The sequence below is a fragment of the Passer domesticus genome, chromosome 6 (genome assembly GCF_036417665.1).
Source record: "Passer domesticus isolate bPasDom1 chromosome 6, bPasDom1.hap1, whole genome shotgun sequence".
NCBI lineage: Eukaryota > Metazoa > Chordata > Aves > Passeriformes > Passeridae > Passer > Passer domesticus.
The window spans coordinates 5,305,546-5,328,411 of record NC_087479.1 but is presented as its reverse complement, the minus strand read 5'-3'; the positions used below and the strand labels follow the sequence as shown (position 1 = coordinate 5,328,411).

General features: G+C 42.9%; 2 protein-coding genes across 8 annotated transcripts in view; one reads left to right on the top strand and one right to left on the bottom strand.

The window, feature by feature from the left end:
- Nucleotides 1–733: 733 nt before the first annotated feature.
- Nucleotides 734–6,940, bottom strand: TRMT5 (tRNA methyltransferase 5). 6 transcript variants are annotated; one of them, XM_064422956.1, is made up of 5 exons: nt 6,827–6,940; nt 4,515–5,164; nt 4,094–4,218; nt 2,008–2,662; nt 734–1,009 (listed from the first exon to the last, which is right to left on the bottom strand). In XM_064422956.1, the coding sequence occupies exons 2-5, from the start codon at nt 5,071–5,073 to the stop codon at nt 945–947; spliced, it is 1,404 nt and encodes a 467-aa protein (XP_064279026.1). In that variant the 5' UTR covers nt 5,074–5,164; nt 6,827–6,940; the 3' UTR covers nt 734–944. The 6 variants fall into 6 exon arrangements, with proteins under 6 accessions (XP_064279026.1, XP_064279024.1, XP_064279025.1 ...); XM_064422954.1 differs by lacking the exon at nt 6,827–6,940 and adding an exon at nt 6,543–6,597; XM_064422955.1 differs by lacking the exon at nt 6,827–6,940 and adding an exon at nt 6,414–6,437.
- SLC38A6 (solute carrier family 38 member 6) overlaps nt 6,764–22,866 on the top strand; it is a 37,303-nt gene continuing 21,200 nt past the window's right edge. The window contains exons 1-5 of one of the 2 annotated variants that reach the window (XM_064422957.1): nt 6,764–6,919; nt 7,326–7,447; nt 8,140–8,213; nt 12,170–12,222; nt 15,071–15,110. In XM_064422957.1, the coding sequence (XP_064279027.1) occupies nt 6,764–6,919; nt 7,326–7,447; nt 8,140–8,213; nt 12,170–12,222; nt 15,071–15,110 (445 nt within the window). Of the gene's footprint in view, nt 6,920–7,080; nt 7,208–7,325; nt 7,448–8,139; nt 8,214–12,169; nt 12,223–15,070; nt 15,111–22,866 lie in introns of those variants that run through there. The other variant, XM_064422958.1, reaches the window with a different exon arrangement.

The following is a 22,866-nucleotide window of genomic DNA, read 5'->3' as shown; positions in this document are numbered from 1 at the left end:
CTGGGCTGAGGGAAAATATCTGAAACTGAGAGGGCGAGCCGAGCTCTCCGGCCAAATAAACTATTTGTGGTTGACATTGCCCAACAATAGTTTGGATGGGTAAGAAAAGGAAATCAAAGGCAGAGGCTTTTCAAATCCCTGCAGAATACAAGCAGCCAGCCAGAAAGATCATCCAGGGACTGCAGCAGGGGAGCAGGCAGAGGTGGGGAGAGCTGGGAGAGGGCAGAGGCACAGAAGGCACGGGAGGACACGGTTTCAGGAGGACAGAGCTCTTTTTCAGGTGCTGGTTTCAGCCTGGAACTGCAATGTAAGCATGAACTTCATCTGCAAATGTGCAAAAGACATTAAAGTCTTTCTGGCTCTAACCATGGGCAAACACTAGTTGGGAGTCAACTAATCCCTAACTAAATCTTGGTGTTAGAAACAATTTTTTACTCAAAACCTCAGGATATTGGGCTATCTGGCTGTTTTGGTATCTCAGGTTAAGCTTTTGAAAGGTTACCTTGCTTACACAAGAGCTGTTTGTGCATCTGCTAACCACAATCCAGTATTCTGCAACCAGAACATCTGTCAGGGAGAATCCAGGGCAGGGGTTGTGTCAGTCACCTTCCAAGACCTGACAAGACATAAAAGTCTGTTCTCCCCACAACCTGCACATTATCAAAATGCTACAGCAGAAAACTACCCCAGGCCCTGCCACTGAGTTAGCACAGGGCATGAAACAACAGAGCAGGCAGGTACCAAAACATATTTATTATAAGAGAATAAAGTTTTAATTTTTTGTAGTGGCAATGTCAGTCGATCCCACAATGAGAAGAAAAGGTGACTGCAGGAAGCTGCAACTCGATGGGAACACAGCTCTGCTCCTTGTAACTCAAGGGGTGAAAGAGAGACACCCCAAACATCCTTTACACAAACTAAGGTGGTCACCTTAGCTCCGGTCTTCAACTCAGTACCTTCTCTTCTGAAGAGTCCTGGCTGGTACAGAGACGTTTCGAGGCTGGTTTTGCTGGAAAAGGTTAGAAAAAGTAAATTATTTAATGCAAACAGACTGACCTACCACAAGCTCTGGAAAAGGGAGCTCTCTTAAGGGATTTAACAGGAAGAGATGAGAGTTAAAATCAGGATTAGCAGGCACAAATGAAAACTCTTAGAGCAATAATGGGGGGTCTTTACTGAAAGCCAAAAAAGACTCCAAAAACCTGTATGGAGCTACATTTTGACTTACATTTCAGTGCTACCCAAAAAGAGCATAAAATAAGTTTCATGGCATTAAAGATTTATAAAAACCTCCTTTCCTCCAGTTCATGTACCTGCAGATGAGAGCCTCCCTCTGCTCCCTTTGTCATGTAGTGCAAAGCCCAAGATCACTGAAACCAACAGTTTCTTAAATGAACAATTATAAACAAAAAAAACCCCCCACACAACCAAATCCAGCACTGGAGATCTCCAAGGGTATGTGTGTCTCAGTTAAACTCAATCAGGCACAGAACCTGATTCTGCTAATGTGGTGACTCCAGACCCCACTGAGCCTGTGCGAGCACAAGGAGAAGGTCAGAGCTGGGACCAGTCCCTTGGAAGTGCACTGATCTGGGCAAAACCACAGCTCCAGTTCAGAAGGACTGAGCTAACAGAGATGTGTGCTTGGCATTAGATCAGAGCCACTGAATATCCTGCACTGGAAGGGCCCAGAGGATCACTGAGTCCCCATGCTCCCTCAGCCTCGACCTGAGGCATAAAGGTCTGGTTTATGGCCTGTGGGCTGATCCTGTCCAGTCCACCATTTTTCTGGGAGGCTCATGCTGGGATCAGAGGAGCAGGCTGCTGTTAGCAAAGCCAGGAAGCCCTGCAGCTGCTGCACACGTGTGGGTCCTGTGGCCACCTGTGTGCTCAGTGCCACATCCACGCCGCTGTCACACTCCTGGAGTGGCACACAGGGCTGAGCAGGTGGGAGCAGCCCGAGGCAGCACAAAAATCCCAGTGCCACCTGGGAGGTTTGCTCCTTACCTTCATCAGGGCAGGGCCTCTTGTAGAGCACATCTGCTGGGATCTGGAAGCTGAGGCACAGCATCTCCTTGCTGGGCGCCACGTTCCTGACCAGGAAAGTGGAACAGCGTCCAGCCAGGGAGGTTCCCAGCACAGCTTCCGCTCGCTCCTGGATGTCTCTGGCTGGGTTGCTGTGTTTGGAGAACCCGTAGCAGTGCACAGTGGGGAGGTCAGCAGGGCTGCAGGGCTCCCCGACCAAGAGATGCCTGAAAACATCCAGGAACTCCACAGCCAGAGCCGGCAGATTCATCACTATGTGGAACGCGGGTTTCTGTCCTTCCCTCAGCAGCGGGAGCTCTTTGCTGAGCTCCTCCCTCACCGGCCCCCGCAGGAAGTCCCTGCCGTCCATGTTGAACGCCTTCACCTTGGAGTGCACCTTGTTGAGCCTGCAGTTGTGCAGCAGCCAGGCGTAGGAGTCGGGGTTGAGGTCGTTGGCAAACACTCGGCACCCCCTCCTGGCCGCGGGGACGGCGAAGGGGCCGACGCCGGCGAAGACGTCGAAGAGAACGTCGCCGGCCCGCAGCAGCTGCACCACGCGGCCGTGCTCCGTGCACAGGCGCGGGTTCCAGTACACCTTGGAGAAGTCCAGCTCATAGGCAAGGTTGTTTTCTCTGACCTGCAAGTCCACAACATTTGCTTAAGCCTCTGTGTTCAAACGGCAGGCAGATTTAAGCATTATCACTAATTAAGAAAATTAAAAACCAAGGACGGTGCCTTATCGAAAGGTAACACACATCAGCATTGTCCACTGATAGCACACGTGAATCTCAAATAAACAGATCTTAAATCTTTAACAGATCAACTCCTCAGAAACAGCCATGTCCTCATTGTCAATCCTGACTCTATGCTGGCTTTAGGCAGGTCTCAATCACCAGGTGGAAATAAAGCAGCAACTTAAAATGACCCTACAAAAATCTGAGGGTTTTCAAGAGCTTTGTGGCTGGCTGACAACTCCTTTATTGAAAGCAGACCTTGGAAGGATGCCCCAAGCCCTGCTTTGTGAAGTGCTCACAGTAAATAAGTGTCTGAGAATGATAGGCCCAAGAACAGGAACCGTCAGCCAAATTCAAAGCCACTGGGAGCCAGTTCTGCAGCTTGGAAAATACTGTATTTCATCTCCCAAGGTGACAGAGTCTGGAAGCTGATCCAAACCCAAGCTTTGGGATGACCACTATCTCAAGAACAGACCTGAAAAGGAACTGTATTTCTGCAGATGAGAATGGGATGCAAGCTAATACTCTCTCTGCACCAGCACGTGGAATTGTCTGATTCCAAAGTAACCTGGGATCCAGATCACCACATCGTTCTTTGCCAGCAAGAAACAGCCTGAAGTGTGTCTGCACTGCTGGATGCAGCTCCATGGTGTCCAGGTGTGTGGTGACTCCATCTGCAGAATATTCAATTGTCACTGCTGCCTTGACCATCCAGTGGCCTTCTCTCTGCATGAACAGGATGTTCCACCAAGCTATTCAACTTTTTATTTGGAAATCTCATGTTTTCTCCTTTGAAAGTATAAAGCTGCTAACAGATAAGAGAAAATATTTTTGTGGAAGCAGTGGCCAAGTTTCCACGTACAGACAAGAAACCCTAAGTGAAGCACACTTGGCAGTTACACAGTGATTGCACCTGATAAATGTCAGAGCAGAGGAGACAGGAGGTTTGTCTTGCTGCTGACAGCAGAGGAAAAAGGCAAAGGCAAAATGTTGCTGAAGTTACGTTGGTGAGACAGAAATTCCTGTACCAGCCACTGTACAAGGCTTGGTGAAATTAGGAAACTGGATTTTCTTAGATCAAATGCACATCATTAAATCTAGGCTGTGAACCTGGAAGAATACACGCCTTCCTGATCCCTGTGGCTGAGTTTGCCCTTGGCAGACCAGGACAAAGGAATGCAGAAATAACAGCAACCCTTAGGCTCAGACAGGGGTCAGGAAGGGCACTGTGCACAGGACTGGCCTCAGCAGCATCCCTGCACCACACCTCTCCAGAAGATTCCTTTGGCTTCTAGCACATTAAATTTAAAACACCAGGGGGAAAAGGGCTGTACCTTGGTCACCAGGTTGTTCTCTCCAGCAAGCACTTCCATTTCAAAATTCCTGTACGTGCTGTCGATAATATTGGTTTTATTCACTACACAGGTGACTCCTGGATTCTTGTCCATTATAACCTGGCCTGAAAGAGAGGGGGGGAGATAATTATGGTTAAGGGACCAGGGCCTTTCAATGTTCTACAACAGCCACAGCAAACCTGCTGTTTACAGCTAAATTAACAGAAGTCAGTGTGTGTTGAACAGCCTCCCTGTAATGAGCCAGGGCTGCAGCTGGGCCCTTCCCAAGGCACACACTTCACCCGGGCCCAGGGCAGTGAGAGCAGAGAACTGTGAGAGCAGAGAACTGCGCCCCTCAGAACAGCAACTTTTCAATATAAAATGGCACAAAAACCTTTCTGAGAGGAGCTGTTTCACCCACCAATCAAGTGTCTGTAGGGCAGCTGGTGGTCCCTGAGGTTCAAGTGAGCAATGTGGCCAACACGGCTGAAGCCAGAGGTGACCTCCTGGCCCTCGGGAAGGACGGCTCGCAGGATCTCCTCCGACTTGAAATTCTCGTAGCTCAGCTCCAGGTGGTACCTGCACACCTCGGCACGGACACCGAGCTGCTCCAGGACCTGCTGCTCCGGCTCTCCTAGCGAGAATTCCGGCGCTTTGTGAGGATCCAGGATAACAAATCTGCTGTCCTCATCCTCTGGATCCTCCACCACCCGCTTGAGGCCGGGGCGCTGCAGCACTGATTGCTTCAGGGACTTGAGCACACTGTGCACAATTTCCTTCTTGACTTTAAGAGCTGGAACAAGCACTGTCCTTTTGAAAGCCTCTCTGTTGAGCACTGTCATCCCACGCACTCCAGGATGTGGCAAATACAGCTCTGGATTAGTTTGATCCTCCACGGTTTCGGGCATTGTGAACAAAGTGTTTTTTTTAACTACTACAAAGAGCCCAGGTATTCTGCCAGGATGTTGTGCCAACAGCATCCAAACTGCTGGAAATGATATATTTGATGCAGCTGTCCTAAAATGATTAGTTTTCAGTAGTCTGGCACAGTATCCCAATCTCCACAAAGTCCTAGAAGAGAAATTATTCATTTTATAGACATGATGTAATCATTCCATTTAAAAGGCTGCAAATCACATGGATTTGCTGTTCTCTTAAACCAGAATTTCCATCTGCACCAAACAATCCACAATAGTTTAGTAAAGCTCTTTATTATGAAATATATGCTGCAAATTTGTTATTTTGCAAACACACTTTCAGACTCAAACACTAACTGACTTCAAGCGGCGAGATAATCCCCTGCTGCCAAAAACCAGTGACCTCTCTTTGTTCTCATAAATGTGACATTAATCTCAGTAAGCCAAATGGAAAGATTTCCACTGTCGTGATCCCACTCCTGCGGGATCCCTCCTGTGTCTGGTAAAATTCATTACCAAGCAGTGGTTGCTAGAAAACAGTTATTAGCAGCAGTGGTCAGGATCCCTCTGTGGTGATTTCTGCCTGCCGTGCCCCGGGGTGAGGAGTCCCACGCTCTGTGAGATCTGGGCTCCATGAGGTGCATGCCAGAAGGGTCATTAATAAATGCAGGGTCCCCCATAAGGTCCAGAGGAGCAGCAGGAATGTCTGCTCCAGCCACTGAGCCCTGGTTCAGCACTGGTGTGAAAAGTGGCTTCACACTTCTCTAAATGGTTTCCTCCACTACAGACAGACCAAAAGGACCCAATTTTCTGCCTGGCACTGCCTGCTCCAAGGCAGGAGCCAATGGTTCAGGCGGTGCTGGAGCCTGGCGTTTCTCCTGACATTTTTAAAGGCTCGTTCCGAGAGGCTCTGCCAGGAGATCGCTTCTCTCGCTGCTCCCTCAGCCCTGCCCCTCCCCAGGGGCTGTGTGCTTGTCCTCCACAGCCCTGCCCTGCCCACCCACCCCTGCACGGCTCTCCTGCTCCCGTCCCCGCCCCGACCCCGGACACGCCAGGCCTCTGGCAGGAGAAATCCCTCACCCAGAGCCCTGAGCATCCCGCTGCCTTTGCTGCGGCATTCCCTGCGGGCGGTGTGGCTCCGAGAGGATGGAATGGGCTGGAAAAGGCTTTTGGGATGGGCGAGCCGAGCACGCACCGTGCTCCTCGCCCCATCCTTCCCCCAACGCCTCCGGACACCGCTCCAGTGCCTGATCGCCTTTTCTCTGACGAAATCCTCCCCAAAGTCCAGACTAAGCCTTCCCTGCCGCCACCCGGGGCCGTGTCCTCTCTCATCCTGTCGCCTCCCGGTACTGGATTAAACCCACGGGACAGAGCCGCATCCGGCTGGAGGCCACTGCCGCCACCTTCCCGAGGCACCCACGGAGAGACACCGCCGCCCCCCTCAGCGCCAGGGTCCCCGATTATCCCGTTCTCCCCTCAGGGAATGTTGGGTTCTCCCCTCAGGGAATTCTGCCCCCCCCGCCCGCCCTCACCTCATGCCGCGCCGCGCGCGCGCGTCATCGCCGCTGCGCCGGGAGGGGCGGGGCCCGCGCGGTGACCACGCCCACAACGTCACGCCCCTCTATGAACCATCAGCGGGGCGGGAGCAGCGGCCCCGCCCCTCGCGTGTGGCCACGCCCATTATATGACCACGCCCCCCGCTGACCCCGCCCCCGGCGCTCCCCTCGGCGGCGCGCGGCGGGAGCGGGGGGCGATGGCGGCGCCGCCGCCCCGGGGCTCCGGGCGGGTCCGGCCGCTGCCCGCCCGCGGCTGGTACCTGTCGGCCCGCGAGCGGCGCGAGGAGGACGAGCAGGAGCAGGATGAGGACCGGGAGACCGCCCCGCTGCTGCTGCCGCCGCCGCCGGGCAGCGTGCGTGTGAGGGGCGGCGGGGGGGCAGCGCCTGAGGGGCCGCGCTGGGCGCTGAGGGAGCGCGGGCTCCAGGGGCGGGCGGGCGGCTCCGCGCTGGCAGCACCGGGGAGCGGGGAGCACCTGGAGCCCCATGGCTGCTCCTGGTCCCTTGGAAGTGCTGCCGTGGCCCTGCTGCCGGCCGGGAATGCTGCAGTGCCGGGAATGCCGCTGCGCTCCGGGCGGCCGGAGATGCTCACGCGAGTCCTTCCTTGTGTGTGCGCAAGGGTTTGAGTCGTCTTAGAATGAGAAGTGAGATTCCCGATTAAAGAAGTTGGCTGTTGTGCCCTCCCTTGAATTTCATTTTAGGAAAGATCAAAAGGCCTCTTTCGCTAACTGTACTTTTTTTTTCTTTCTGTTCTTTTCACAGAGTTCTTCAAGTCATGGTTCTTCCTTTGCTTTCTCAGTGTTTAACTTAATGAATGCAATCATGGGCAGTGGGATACTTGGCTTATCCTATGCCATGGCCAACACAGGGATCTTGGGGTTTAGGTAAGTTTTCAGTTTCTACATATACTCATTTTTAAACTCCCCTTGTATGTTTAAATTGAACAAAGCTTCATTACTAAGACTCCTTTGCAAATCTGAGGAAGAAATAAATAGCTTGTGCCTTTCAGAATTGTTGATTAAGATCTTCCCCTTTTTGATTTAGTCATTGAGGTCTGACTTAATGTAAGTCCTACCCAGATGTTGCATTAAATTGCCACAGGGTGGCAATTTCTTGGCCATTACTCCTGAGAGATTGATATTTTCCTTTCAAAACTGTGACCTCCTTTAGCTCCAGCAATGGAGTAGGGTGGATATGTGGCTGAAAACTGGGAATCAACTCGTGCTTTTGTTTGCACTTGTGCTTGTTGCAAGTGCTGACCTGTGGGTAACGGGGCCAAAGTCACGGGAATTGTCACTTTGACCATTTCCTAAGCATTGGTTTCTCTTCACTGGGGGGTGTTTGTGTGTGTGTGCACACACAAACTCCCATGCCTATGGCCATTCTGTAATCCCACACATCAGGGCAACTTGGCAAGTATTGGGAAGATCAGAGACCATGTGAGCCACGGTCAGCAGATAAAAGCCATAAAATGAGGAAATCTTGTAGCTTAATTCTTGCAAGAGTAGCATTCTTAAAGCTCGAAAGTGCATTGTACTGTAAAAGTGCTTAATTGTGAATATTTTGGTTTTTTTAGTATCTTGCTGCTGATTGTTGCCAGCCTTGCTTCTTACTCTGTGTTTCTTCTGCTCAGTATGTGCACTCAGACTGGTAAGTGAAAAGGATTTATCTGACAGTGAGCTCTGAAATATTTCCTCACTTTTATCACAGAGACATGACCCAGTATAAAGATTGTAGTTAACAGTGGTGTCTGATTGACTGACCTTTCAATATTTCATCTTTTAACAATTAATATCTGCCATTTAAAAACAGGAGTTTGAATCTTTTTATGCAAATCCAATGCCAAATTGACTGGCTTCTAATTTTTAACTTTTTTTTTCCCAAATGCCTCTCTTATCTTTCCAGAGAGATCCTGTGTTTCTGCAGCAAAATTATTTTTATGCTGCCTGAACCTCACTATTTCAGTGTGTGCTTTTTCTTAAGGGCAATAACATAGCAGCCTTTCCTTCTCCTAGGAGTAGTACATAAGTTTTTGTCCATGGTTTGAAATGACACCTTTCAGGTTTTTCAGTCATACTGGATTATCATTATTCTCGTGGTGCTTTAGAGATGCAGCTTACAGAGCATTTTTGATGCTGGATGAGAAGTCCTGTTGCAGCCCTTGGAAAGTGCCCTGCTTTTAGACAGTTCAAACAGTCCAGTCTCATACCTGCAGTCAAATCTGCTCCTGTTGTAATTCCTGCTTCTTCTAATTGCTCCTGAGACAGCTGAGTCCTTCCTTGACTTCTCCTACACAAAGATCATGTTACAGCAGGAAATCTCCCTGCTTATTGCTTCCCTCTCATCTGTTTTCCTCTCTTTTCAAAGGTGGTGGGAGAAAGCTTCTGCTCTTTCTTTTGTTTTCTTTAGCTGCCTTTGGTCTCTCAGATGATTGCTTCCTGATCCTCCTGAGATCTGCTGCTCCTGTCCCCACCTGTTGAGTGATCTTCTTCATACATTCTTAAAAAACACCCCTCAGAGGTAGGGTTACTTTTATGGTTGGTATTGTTGGCTGCTTGAGATTTGGGATTAAGTCTGTGGTAATTTTTTTTCTCCTTTTGGAGTGCTGCTTATTAGAAAGGAATCAGGACTTGAAAAACAAAGCTAGAGAGGCACATGAGAAGCAGAAAAAGGGGGGACTTAGATAATTTTAATGGCCTTTTTAACCTCTTACTTCAGGCTGAAAAGTTCTGTATTTTATGGACATTAAGTTGTCTAGTAAAAAAAATGAAAGAGATTCTTGCAAAAGAATTATGATGAGGGGGAGAACGAGGGATTTAAGTTTATTGAAGTGAGAAGAGTTTGGATGCTCTGAACTCAGAGGCCTGATATACAAGAAGGGTTTAACTCCTCAGTGCTTGTCCAAAGGCAAGAGTCCACCTCAGCAAAGCATTTTTGAAATGCAGGCAGCTGAAGTGTCAGCATGAAGAGTTCCTCTAGTCTGAAACTAATAATTAGTTACCACCTGATGCTGGCAGGCAGGACTTGCACCAGAACTATGTCTGGATCAGTTTGCTGGATTTATGACCTTTGTGTTTTGATTTTTTGAAATAAGATTTGAGATTATATTTCCTAAAATTCCTGTCAGCTATTGAAGTAATTGTTAGATAGCATTCCAAGTTTTTTCTTGAAATACTGTCTTTAAAAAGTGGGAAATACAACCTTTGTACGTTGATAGAGTAAAATCTCTGTACGTGTTTGATTCAAAGGACTTAATTAAACTTTTTCTTTAAAAAATCTGTTTTAATTTGTAAACAGTGTTAGAATATGAAACTTAATCCATGGTAAAAAATAAGAATGAAATTTTAGTATATTTATATTAAAAACAAGCTAGAAAAAATTAAAAGGTGGTGAAGAGAAACCATTGAAAGTGTTTGTAAACTGTTATTTAGGAAAGAGATGACCTATAAAACACCTTCTGAAAAGAAAGCACTAACACTAATTCCGTTTCAGACAGAGGCCAGGATTTATTAAGCACAGGCATTTTAGTTGCAGTTCAAAAATAAAGAAGTGTCTTGAGTTACTCATTTACGTTGTTCTGGACTTTGACAAAATCAACTGATTTGTGTAGACCAAAAGGCTTAACAAAAAAAATACTGCCAAGTGTTGAGTTGAGATTAGTTCAGTCAGTGTTTGTCCTGGTGTTAATTCAGTGTGACCTGTGTTGTTTTGGGCTGATAAAGGCTAAGATTGTTCTGTAAAGCAGAGGAATTGGGAATTTAAGTGGGATGCACTTTGAAGTTTTGTGGATGTTTTTTTTCTTTTCATTTTAAGAGTTAGTCACAAATATTGCTGGTACTATACTTGCCCCTTCACATTTAAAGGGATAATTGAGTGTTAATAACATAAAATAAGCTAATCAGGCAGAACTTACTTATCTTTATATAAATTTCACTGAATATTTTGTTCCATATATTCTTGAAATTACAGAAGCAATGTGATCAAGTAATAGGGCTGCCCAGTGTTTACAGGACTAAACTGATTACAGAAACAGTTACTACAGAAAATACTGTGAAGTTTCATATTGCTCTTTTGGAATGGAGTGGAAAATTTTGTTCTCTTTGCTCATAACTCCTCATGTATGTGTGCTGTATATTTATTACCATGTGGTAAAAACAACTTATTCTTAAATATGTTTACTGCTTTACTGATTTTTTTTTTCTAATGTCAATGAAGATGGCTACCTAAAATGCCTTTTTTTTTCCCTTGGGATCATCTATTTTGTAAATGGAAATTAGGGAAAACACAGGGTAAAATCTAGTAAGACATACTTTTTGTTTAATTATATTTGTTAGGTAGTCCAGGTTTATGCTGAGCACTGACTGTGGCCCATTCAATTTTGTAATTTCATTTATATTGTGATAGTTTGCTGGTGTCTGTAGCAGAGCAGAATGGAGAACACTGCCCTTGAGAAAATCATATGAGAAAATTCACGAAGTTCTGTTGGGTTTGGTTTCTGTTTGTTTTTGTTTTGTTCTGTTCCCCTCTGGGGCACTGATCAGATTGTGTGCAGAACTCCAATGAAATAAAACCACCCAAGCCTGGGCAGGTCTGAGGCTGCAGTGCTGCCATCCTTTTGTCCTTTGCTCAGAGAATGGGGTTTCACTCACGTGTGGAAAGCTCAGCTTGCACAATTAAGATGTGACAGCAGCAGGAGAATTGTACCAAACAGAGCCAGGGAGGAGAAACCAAATGTCCTGACAACAGAGTGATGTGGGTCTGAGATGAGTTTTACCCTCTGAGGGTTCACAGGTGTTTTATTATATCCCAAGAAATCAGTGGTGTTTCTCAGAAAACTTTAATTTTTTGCTACTGCTAGAGTTTCTAATAACAAAATACAGATAACAATGAGAGGCTTTAATATGAGTTCCTTCTCTCTGAGAAGGGATTGTTTTGAGTTACCAGCAATAACAGAAGTGAGCTTCAGCTCAAACCCAGCAAAATTATACAGGAAACCACAGGCTGTTTTCATGTCATTATGTAAGTGGGGTGCAGGTAAGGGCAGGATTTTTGTTTTGCTTTGGGTTTTCTTTTGGGTTTTTTTAATAATAGGTTTCAACCAAAGAAGGTGTTTACCTTCAGCTCTCTTGAAAATAGATAGGGCCTCTAGTTCTCAAAAGCTGCAAAGATGGTAATGTTTATATTTGTAGAAAGATGAAAATGTATCTTCTTGTTACTCTAATTTAAAAAATCCTCCTGCGGTTTTAATAAATAAAATACAGAAATATCTTATATCTGATTGCTAATGCTAATTTCATAATCCTTCACCCACAAAGAAAATCTTTGTGAGAAGGCAATTTGCCATTAATGGACTAGTATTATATTTTAAATATTGCAACTGCAAATACTAAATTGAGTTTCTGAATGTTTGAGCATAGAGCTGTGTTTTGTAGCAGGAGTACAGGTGAATATAAAAGCTGTTTTGTCAGTAAAAAGTTGCTATGAAATATTCTTTTAATTCTGAATTTTATTAATTTAAAAAGGGGGAAAAAGGGCCAAAAATAGAGCTTTCAATCTTTTCAAGTTAGAGATATTTTAGCTCTTTTCTTTTTTTCCCTTACCAACAGCTGTCACTTCTTATGAAGACCTTGGCCTTTTTGCATTTGGATCAACTGGAAGGGTGAGTATTCATTTTTACCTGTTTTTCTTCTTGGTCTCATGCTTCTGATATGCAAATGTTCTTTGCATAATAAAGAAACATAAATTAAATTAATAGTATATTACTAAATTAAATTAATAGTATATTACTAACAGTGTAGTATGCTGAAAAATCCATTGCAGCCTGAGGCTTTTCACTTGGTTTCAGTTTGTGTGTCTGCTCTGTGGAAACCCAACTTCAGTTAAATTTACACTCCTTAAATGCAAGGTTTTGTGCTCTTTTCCTGTCAGTGTTCACTGTTAGTTGTCTGTCCAAATCTGCTCACTGGCATTGCTGGCAGGTTGCCTCAAGGCTCACATTTGGTACAGTCCTGCCTCTGTTGTGAAAGTGTAAGAGACAGTAAGTGATGGATTTGCTGTTGGTGTTTCAGCATTTCATAGGGATCTAAGATCAGGGATGGCTTTTCATGTCATTTCCAAAAGGGAACAGCTGGGAGTACATAGGATGCATGTTATTTGTTTCCTTTTGTTTCATAAGCTCTTCACATGAATATTTCTTACTTGTTTTATCTCATGATTATTAAAAAAAACCCAAAAAACCAAAGCAACCAAACAAAACCACCATCAAACATAACCATTTCTGGTACAAGAGCAACCAAAATGTTAACTGTTATTTTTTTTGGTAGTGTCTTCTGAATCTCTCTTTCCTAATAGTGATGTTACTGCCTGTGAGTACTGCACATTTAATGTTGTGAATTCTGTGCTCTGTGTTCAGTTACACCTTACTGAAAACAGGTTTTTTACCACACATGAGTGTGATTTTAATGTTTTACTGAAACAGTGCAAATGTTTTAAAATTAGTTTGCCTTAACAGGTTAGAGACTGCTTTCTTTTATCTAAATGTCAGTGAGAATTAAACCTGAGCTATCAGGTGCTTGTAAGGCTTCCATTAGCATTAATAAGCAGATGAGTGTAGTCTGAGGATCAATATTTATTGATCAAATTAACAAGTGATCAACCTCAAGAGATAATAAACCTTGATAATAGCAAGGAATAAGATATAATTATTTTTACAGGAGCTGTTCTGTACACATTAACCATGAGCCATTACTTGAAAAAGTCATATAAATGTAATGCTTAAGAAGAAACTAAAGTGTGACTTACTCTGCCTTTGCCCTGAAGCAGGGCTGAACATACATAAACCATTCTTGGCAGATGCTTGTCTAATTTGTTAATTAAAAGTTTAAATGAAGGAGATTCCACAGCTTCACATCATAGTCAATGTGTGTATTTTTTTTTTTAAATTCTTCTTAATATACTGTTTCATTTTACAGTTTAAGTAATCCATGCTGAAAATTATCTGGCCTTTTATTTTCAGTGTGCATGGAGAGCACTGGAATATTTCTGTGCTGGGAAGCTGTTCTTTTGATGAAATAATCAAAGTTCACCAGGCTTTCCTGGTGAACTGATGTTTTCTGGAGCAGTTTTCTTTGTTGCTGAAGCATTTTTGATATTTATACACTTTTCTTAAAACTTGCCTGCAAGACAGGCTTTGCTGCTTCTCACAGTTTTCTCTTTGCAGTCCAGTAACTGTTTGGGTCATGTATTTGAGGTCTGCTTCTGAATGCCTTGCTTTTAACTGATCTTGTTGATTTTTAGGCTTTCTCTACTTCACCACAACCATTTTAAATTCTCATCTATCCCTGTTCTCACTTCAGTCAGGCACAGATTACTTTTTTTTTTTTTGCTTTTTTTCTCTGCATCGTTACTCAGTTCTGCCTCACACATAGGGGATGGTACTGCCAGGCCAGTGGAGGACCTGGCTTGGACTGGCAGCTTAGTTTGAGTAAACTACTGGTTAACTACTCTTGAAGCAGAGCAATTACTCAACCTGCTGATTTCCTTTCAAGTGTATTTTCTGGGATTTGTAAGAATGGAAATATTCTGCTGTTGGAAGATTGCTGATTCTCCTTTTCCAAAGGTGTGAACTATTTGTTTCCATCTATGGCAAATTCCAAGATATAATTTTTTTTCTTCCTTTCCTTGGTGACTTTTGAACTGACTTTGAATTAATTTAAAATCTGGAATTATTTTTTTCAAAAATCCAAATTTGTATTTCTTCTCATCACTGTAGCTTAATTTTTTCCAAGTTGACTTAATGGCAGTGCTCATTTAGGAAATGTCCTAAGTCAAGAAGAGCAGTGTGCAGAAGGAAAACTGAAGTTCATGATCATGGTGTTCTAGAGCTAAACTCAAAAGAAAACATTGGAAAAACTTTATAGCCACTTTGAGGGTTTTTTTTTTTAGTTGAATTTTTTTTTTTATTCAGACAAGTTTTTAAATAGCCTGTAATCATTTTTGCTTCCATATCAGTCCAGTGTGAATAATCACAAGTGCTAAGGAAAAGTCTTATCTTCTTTACAAGTTTCAAAAAACAATGACATTGCTGACAGTCAAAAATATTCAGGAGTGAGGAAGTACACTTGAGCTTGAACAAATCTCTGCTGTCTTCTGAGATAAATGATAATTTTAATTTGTATTCACCTCATATGTTAGAATATACTTATGTTTTCAGTGATTTAAAAACCTCTTATGCACAGCAGGTTTCACTGTATAAGTACTCTTGCTTTGTCTCAGAATAAAAATGTGATATTTTCAGGAAGAATTTTTGTTTCAATGTTCATTTTAGATTGTGCTGGTTTCCATGTGTTAAACTGCTCACTAAGGAGAAGATTCCCTTCCTTTCAGGACTTGTTATCACTGCTCCATCTGGTGTGTTTAAGATAACACACATGTGGTCTATGCCTGCTTTAGACATATGATTTTAGTTATCCTTCTTACCCTTTCTAAAGAAATCAATTTTTTTATAGGTCCTTGTTGCAACTACAATAATTATCCAGAATATTGGAGGTAAGAGACTTCATATGCTCAATATTAAATCTGTGACAGGCTTCAAAGCTCCACGAGCACCAAAGGCAATAATTAAAGTGTTTTTAAGAAACTAATTAAAAGGACAGAAAAGGAGAAGGCTCTTGTGATGGTGCTGAGCAGAAGGGCTGTAGCTGTGGGATGGATGGGGGGATTTTGGGGGCTGGATTCTCTGCCTGTTGCTGCATCCCAGGATGTGGAGCACATCCTTTAGGGCTGCACTGCTCCTTGAAAGGAGCTCTGGAAGCAGCATCTCCTCTCTGCTGCTCTGTACATTTGTAGCTGGTAGCTGCATTTGATCAGATCATGTGTTTTGGGTTTTGCTGTTGGAACCTGCTTGTGCATTTTAGTGATTTGTGCAGCAAGTGAATGTTTACTTAGCTATGATGTTTCATATGTTTTGCATTAATGGTTGCTTTCTTTTTTTAGCTCAATAACTTGTTTTTTTTGGGGGAGTTTATCTTCCTGACTTACATCATGTGGGCTGTCCTCCTCCACTGTTAGTTATTTTGTCTTCCTTGGTACATGGCATAATAAAATAACACTCCCTGCTTTTGTACTTGGACTTTTACTGAGGTATGCTCACATACTTGACAGTCACTAAGTATTTAGAAATTATTTGTCTGAAAGTAGAACAGTTTGAAGTCTCCTGGAACAATTTTAATTTTTCTTTTGTTTTAAATGTTTTGGATGCTTTCTTTTAAATGAGGGAATTATCTGAAAGTTCCCTCCTCTGTTCCCTACCACCATGGGATACCCATGTTCACATACATCAACAGAAGGAAACAGCATTCCAGTGCTGTTCTGTCCTTTAAGATTACCTGTCAAGTCCAGATAATTCAGTGATTGCTGGTTTTTGTCACTGTCTAGGCACCTAGAACTAGACAAAGGAACTGTGCTTTCATGATAAACTCGGAATATTTTCTTATACTAAAAATTCCAATATAATAAAAACTGCCCAAGTGAAATGGCTATAAAAATCCAAGCATTAATTTTAGGCAGGAGTGACCATAGCAATTCCAAGACTAAGGACTATTTATTCATACAGGTTTTAGAGGATGTTCTGCAGCAATGAACAAATCTTTTAATTTCCTTTCCTATTTGAGTGGACCTCTAAATAAACAGTGCAAGAGAAGGAGGGACACACAGAGCAGGTTCTGGAGATTCTGGGATCATGTTGTCAAAGGAAATACGACTCTCATTTCTTCCTCATCACAGTTCATAACTTCCTCTGTGCCATTTTTAATAAAATTCAGTAACTCTAGAGCCCCAAACCAGTCCATGCTGGATGCTGCAGTCCAAGTTCCCCGTGGCAGGACCAGCTCTGAAGGTGACTGTGCTGCAGGCTGACAGGCTCCTAAAAAAATAAGATATGGAAAGTTCTCTTCACTTCTCACACAGCTTTGGCTCTTAAAAAACTGCATGGAAAGAAAAGAATTTTTGTTGTCTTTTCTGGTCCTTCTGCAGGTTTTACATGGGAGAAGTGTGGAGTGTAGTTTGTCCAGAGTGGGATCCATGCTGGGATTAAGTGTAAAACCTGGGCTCTCCTGCTTTGCTGTGTTCCCCTCTTTCTGTTTTTCTGTCTGGCTGAAGGTACCAGGAGCACGGTGCCTGTTGGGCAGACATCCAGGCTCTGTCAACATCTTTGATTTCAGAGGAAGGCTAAAAATAAAATTGTTTTGTGTTACCTCTTCCATCATCAGACCTGGGTGCGTTGCATCATACGGTATCTTATTTCAGAAGTGATTAGGGAGCATGAGATAATGAGAGATGGCTTGTGATTAAGCAACTTTACCAGGGTTATTGTCACTATCTGCATCTAGTCTGGGCTTTTTTTAAAGTTTGCTCTGATCCCTTCTAAAAATAGCCTAAGTGCAGAAGTGATTTACATTAATTTGTGGTGGAGAGAGCATTTTAGTGATAATTGTAATAGTTATGCTTTCCAATTTGTCATCTTTGTTTTTTTTTAAAAGAAAGCCTAATGTGCAAATTGGAATTTTACATTCTAATTGCATACACTCAAGGATTTGTGTAGATAGGGGAATTGATTTTTTCTATTACCAGGAGGCCCAAGGGAAAAAATAAACATTTTTGTACAGCTGCAGGAAAGCACTGATTGGTCAAATTAAGGTTCAAGTTTTCAAGTACATAGTTTGGAATTTTAACATGCATCTCTGACACAAGTATTCAACTTCTCCTGCAGAATTTTAATTGTCCCTTGGAAGGCATTTAATTAATCCACCTAACAGAAATCAAATACCAAAATCTATTAAAGTACCAAGATTAACTAAAGATGCACCAGGATACTGAGTTGAGTTTTCAATATCCACATGTAAATTAGAATAATTTTAATACCCTAACTATAGAATATGAGTTTAGAGTGACTATACTTGGAGAACATTTGCCTTGCTTTCTTGATAATGAGTGTGTTCTTGTAAAATAGGTATTTGTTAATGAGGGAAAACAAAAGATAGAATGGGATGGCCAGTGCTGCTAATTTTTACATTGCATTTTCTCATTTTTTTTTGACCCAATCCAGCAGCCCTTTAATGTAAACAGTCACATGAAATGACAGGGCTGCTTGGTGTGTGGGTGCAGAGAGCACATGGAAAAGGGAACTGTCAAACTGCCCTTCCCAGGCTGCTCAGGTTTGTCCATCTGCTCAGGTTTGTCCATCTGCTCCTGCCCACCCTTTCCTGTCACACACATCTTCCTCTGGAGTGATCTTCCCTGTGTCCATTTCTCACCTGCTGTGAAGAAGAGGATCTTGAGGGGTCCCAGATGGTGTCAGGTGCCCTGAAAGAAGGGGGAGAGCCCTTGAGGAACTGCAGGCTTGAGGCAGACAAGGAGAGAGGGAGGCTGCTGCTGGAAATGCCGAGTTCCATGGCTCTGCTGGCTCTTCGTGGCATCCCTGCCAGGAGCAGCTGGGGTTGGATGGGTTCCCTGCTATTGTTTAATAGTGTTGTGCTTCTAGGAAGTGATGGATGAGGCACAGTGGGCCAGAGCTGGGGCTGGGAGTCACACAGCCCTTCCCTCTCCCCACCAAGGAAGTTTTGGGAGATTCCTAGGTGCTTTCTGAAGCAGGGGAGGAAGGAGAGCAGCAATTTCTCCTTCTGGAATTGTCCTTTCTGTGACTCAAAAGGAGGACAGTCCACAGCCACATATCCAAGAGAAAATCTTTAGGACTCCCAAAGCATGTGTAGTAAAGTTAGAGAAGGGCTGATTTTTAGCAAGGCTGGTGGAAAAATGGAGACAAACACAATAAAGTATTGCACAAGAGCAGCTCTCAGCCCCTTGCCAGCACTCCCCAGTGCCAGCACTGAGGCTAGCAGGAAGCATGTGGAGCTCTGCAGCGTGCTTCCCAGCCTGGGGCTGCCATCCCTGAAGGGGATGCTGCTGAGATAGGGCTGGGCCTGGAGGCTGTGATGCACACAAACACCAGTCCAGACTGCTGAGAACAAGAGTTTAATCATTTAAAATTTATTAACAGTGGGATTCATGCTGCAGTACAACCTGTGGTACCACCACGTAGCTTAGGTGGTCTCCGTGAGGATTTTTGCAATAAATGTTTTTTTCATTTTCTTCAGATAACCTGCCTTGGCTTGTCCCCAGGTTGCCATTGCAGTCATTCTTTGGAACTAAACTTTCCAGACAGCTATCTTACTTCTACAAAGAATTACTTGTTTTCTTATATAAATATGGTGTAATTCAATGTAATTTCTATAACTGGTGCTTTTTTGCTTTTTGTTTCCATATTCTGGAGATAAGGTGTCCTCAAAGGTACACTTTTCTTTTTTGTAAGAAGCAGTGATGAGGAAAAAAGCTCATTCTGTGTCCCTGGAGCAGTTTTTATCCTCAGCACTGCCTGAATGCTGCAGGCAGTGACTGGGAGCCACAGGATTCCTTCCAATGGGTGATGCTGCTCCGTCCATTTTATGGCCTGTTAATACAGCAAAGGTGACAGACAATACACAGAGACCCCGCTGTGAGTGTAAGACACCCCAAATAAGTATTTCCAATCGCGTGCTTGGTGTTTTTCAAGCTTCCCGGAATCAGTGGGGAGGCGTAGCCGCTGTGCAGAGCAGATCTCTGAAAAAGGCAGCACCACCCTCTGCTGGCCTGGGCTGCCTTCCCGGGAGAGCTGCGGGCAGCCCGGCGCCTCGGGAGCTTCTCGCACCCCCTCCCCTTTGTTTTTCTGAGGTAAACAGTGAAATATTTAATTTAACTCCCCACCATGTACATATATATATATTTATATATATATTTATATATATGTGTGTGTGCGCTTTCTGTGTGTGCCTGCTTAGAGGTGCTGTGCAGAGACTAATAAACCTATTTTTATCAAGCTAACTGGGCATTTTTTAATTGCAAATTATTTTCTTTTGGGTTTTTTTTTCCTCCCCCCCCGCCATCAAGTTGATCCATTCTGCAGTTTAGTTCTAAACACGTTTGCAAAATTTTAAATAAAGCAAATATTTTTTCAGACTGAGGGGGTGGATGGGAATAACCTTTGTGTAATCAGTGAGAACAATATTCCAGAAAGTTTGAAAATGAATGAATGGTGCAAATCATGGAGGAATAAAATAAAAGACAGCTTTTTTCATGCTGAGACCTGCATCGTTAATACCTTAAGAAATTACTGAGCTTCCTTTAAGTATGGGAAATCTAATTCTGTTTTCAAACAAACTCGAATGTTTGTTTTCACGGCATGGTTTACTTTTGACCTGAAAGCCTAATTATCCTGACTGATTCAAAGTGAGGATTTCCAGTGCAGAGCTGCCTTAATTAAGGGCAGGTTTGTCAGCTCCTGTACTAATTTAACAATTGATGACCCATGCTCCTGTGTTTTCCTATTGCAGTGAATGGAAGGTTTGATATTATTCTTTATTGTTCTTTAAATAATAGAAAAAAAAGTAAATTACAGAAATACCAACCTGCAGCTGTACTACAGAATGGAATATGTGATAGCTATGTAGGAAACTTTTATATTTTTTTAGCATAAATGTACAATTATGACTAATGAAGTTTTACCAAAATAAGTCTGCTGCCTGTGTGTTCTGTGTACAACGATAATAATTTTTTGTTTGTTTTTTAAGCTTACCATAGGTAAATTCCAGACTAGTTCAGGTAAAAGCTAAAGATAGAAGGAAAAGGAAGCAGGGGAACAGAAATTCATCAGGATGAGTCTGCATAATAGAAGGACAAGCAAAGAAATTAACCTATTTCAGTTCTTGCAGTTTCTCCTTGTGAACAAGGATTACATCTTCTGTCACACACTCCATTCTACATCTGTATTTAAAACCAAATAAATTATCCCAACATTCTTTTTTAAAGCTTCCACTAAGAGGACATATTAAAACCAGTAACTCCCTCTCTTCTCCTGGGGAAGTTTGGAGGGGAGCTTGTTTCCACCTTCGCACAGTGCTTAAAAATGCAAGCCATCCTTGCAGGGCTCCAGTACCATCATCTACAGGGGCAGATGAGGGGAAGCTAACCAGAGGAGTCAGTCCTTCAATGAAATGATTTAAAGGGATTTATCACCATAAATTCTATGTTTATTTTTAAGTTTATTGTACATTCTCTGACATCCTTGCTGTGGACTTTACCGCTTGTTCTCTTTTTGGGTAGGATGGTAAGAAAAAGTTGCACTTTTTTTCTTTTAACCAAACAGCCACCCCCATATTTTAAGTTTGGGCTGCCTCAGAAGAGGTATTTTGAGGACTATTTAAAAAACAACCTTTTCTCTAGCAACTGTTTTTTCAGATAGGGGTACATATGGTCAGTGTTAAGCAATATTGGTAGCACAGCACAGACATTCTGAATAATGTATGCATGCTGTGTGTATTTATAGGGTCACAGCTCATGCTGGCACTGCAGGCTCTGGTAATGGAAGTGTAAAGCAATTACTCTATTTTATATTTTAATAAACTTTTTGGTTTTTTCTGTCAAAGCTAATACCAAGTTTTCAGATCATGGCAAAGTGATAGGTATTTTAAGAGCAATATTTCTTGCTGCTTTCAACACAGTGTAAGTGTACAGAATAATAAACTAATGACATAATTATGATTTCTGCTGAGTTCTGGTGTGTCAAGGCCTATTGAGAAGTTCAGAACTGTTCTCCATCAAGCAGCTCTTGGTGCATACTGAAAATTACCTCCACCTAACATAATACATGCAAATTCAGAACCTGAAATTTAGGGAGTGACCATGTGAAGGTTGCTCCCTTAGTTCTAGTTCAGCCCTTGTGGCATCCCCCTGCTGCTGCAGCCTCAGAGCAGGCCATTGCACAGGGTTTGTTGTGCAGCAGAGCTGTGTCCCTCAGTGCTGGAATGGGTGTTCATGTCAGCATTTCAGGGTGAAGCAGAGCACAGGGATGTTGTGCTTCTTGTTGTGTTCTTTTGTGTCACAGCTCAGTCTGGGGCTGTGGAATCTCTTCCTTCCGTGGCGCATCAAGGCTGCCAAGGGGAACTGAGGTTTCATTTCTACAACACAGGCTGAGTCAGGGAAGTGAGGTGCAGATTGTTATTTGGGGCAAAGGATACATGACTTTTGTCTGTCGCATTCTATGCTCTCAGTTTCCCAAGTAGAAAAAGTGTCACATTGTTTTAGTTTTTCTTGTTTTGCTTTCATCTTAAAAAAACAAACAAACCAGCCATGTTCTTTGCTCACTCTGTAGTGTGTTGCAGAGTTACACAGTGGTTTATGCCTTCATGCCATGTAAAGCTGCAAGGAGTTATTTCTCCTGAGGAGAATTAAAACTGTGTTTTAAATGAACTAAAAGCAGAATTTGGCTTTTTAAACTGTACTGAGTATGGGCATCCTGCTCAGATTCATGCACAAGATTCAGGTCTTGTTTAAGCAAAAACTAACATCCTGATGCTTAAATTAAATAATTTTTTACTTAGGGTTCCAACATCGGGATATAAATAAAATTATTTCATATCCATTATTCATCTTGTAGTACAAAGAAGAGAATATAAAAAATCCTACTATGTGAAATTGTTTCCCATATGCCTAGAGAAAGGAGGAAAGATGCACGCAAATGTTCAGCATGCACAATTTCCTTGGTGCAGGACTGGCTCCCTCCTTGGGAGTGGAATTCAGTGAAATAGGACTCCTCTCAAAAACAAAGAGTGAGCAACAAAGGATAAGTGATTAAGTGATTAGCCAGGGGCTAATAGGAATGCAAGGGCAGAGTGACAGATTGCATATTGGAGGAAATCTGATCTGCAAATTAATTTGAAGGTTTCTGCAGTGGAGACTTTAAAAGAACTAGTTTTGAAATCTTTCTGAAGGACATAAATATATGAAAATTCTGACTTGCTTGTGTATAAAGTATTGTATCATACAGGAGAGAAGGCTAATGGTTAAATAAGGTTGAATTGCAATTTAGAGGAATTTTCCTTTCCCTCTTCCCCCACTTAGGTTTTTTTTTTTTAATTAGAATGAAATATGCAGGTGCCTGCAACTTAGCATGAAAAACTGGGTTAATTTACTTAGAAATTCTAGTGACTTAGAAATATGCATGCTGTAATTCTCTCTGGTTGAACCTAAATTCTGTTGTAGGAGAATAAATCAGGACAGCAGATAAATACCTCAGCACACACAATCAACAGCTACGTGGCACTAAATATACATAAATATTGGGAAAAAAACAGAGCTTTTAATTATTAAGTGAATTTTATTATTTAGTGACTTACCAAATGGTTTTAATTTAACCTTGTGGTAGGTAGATGTC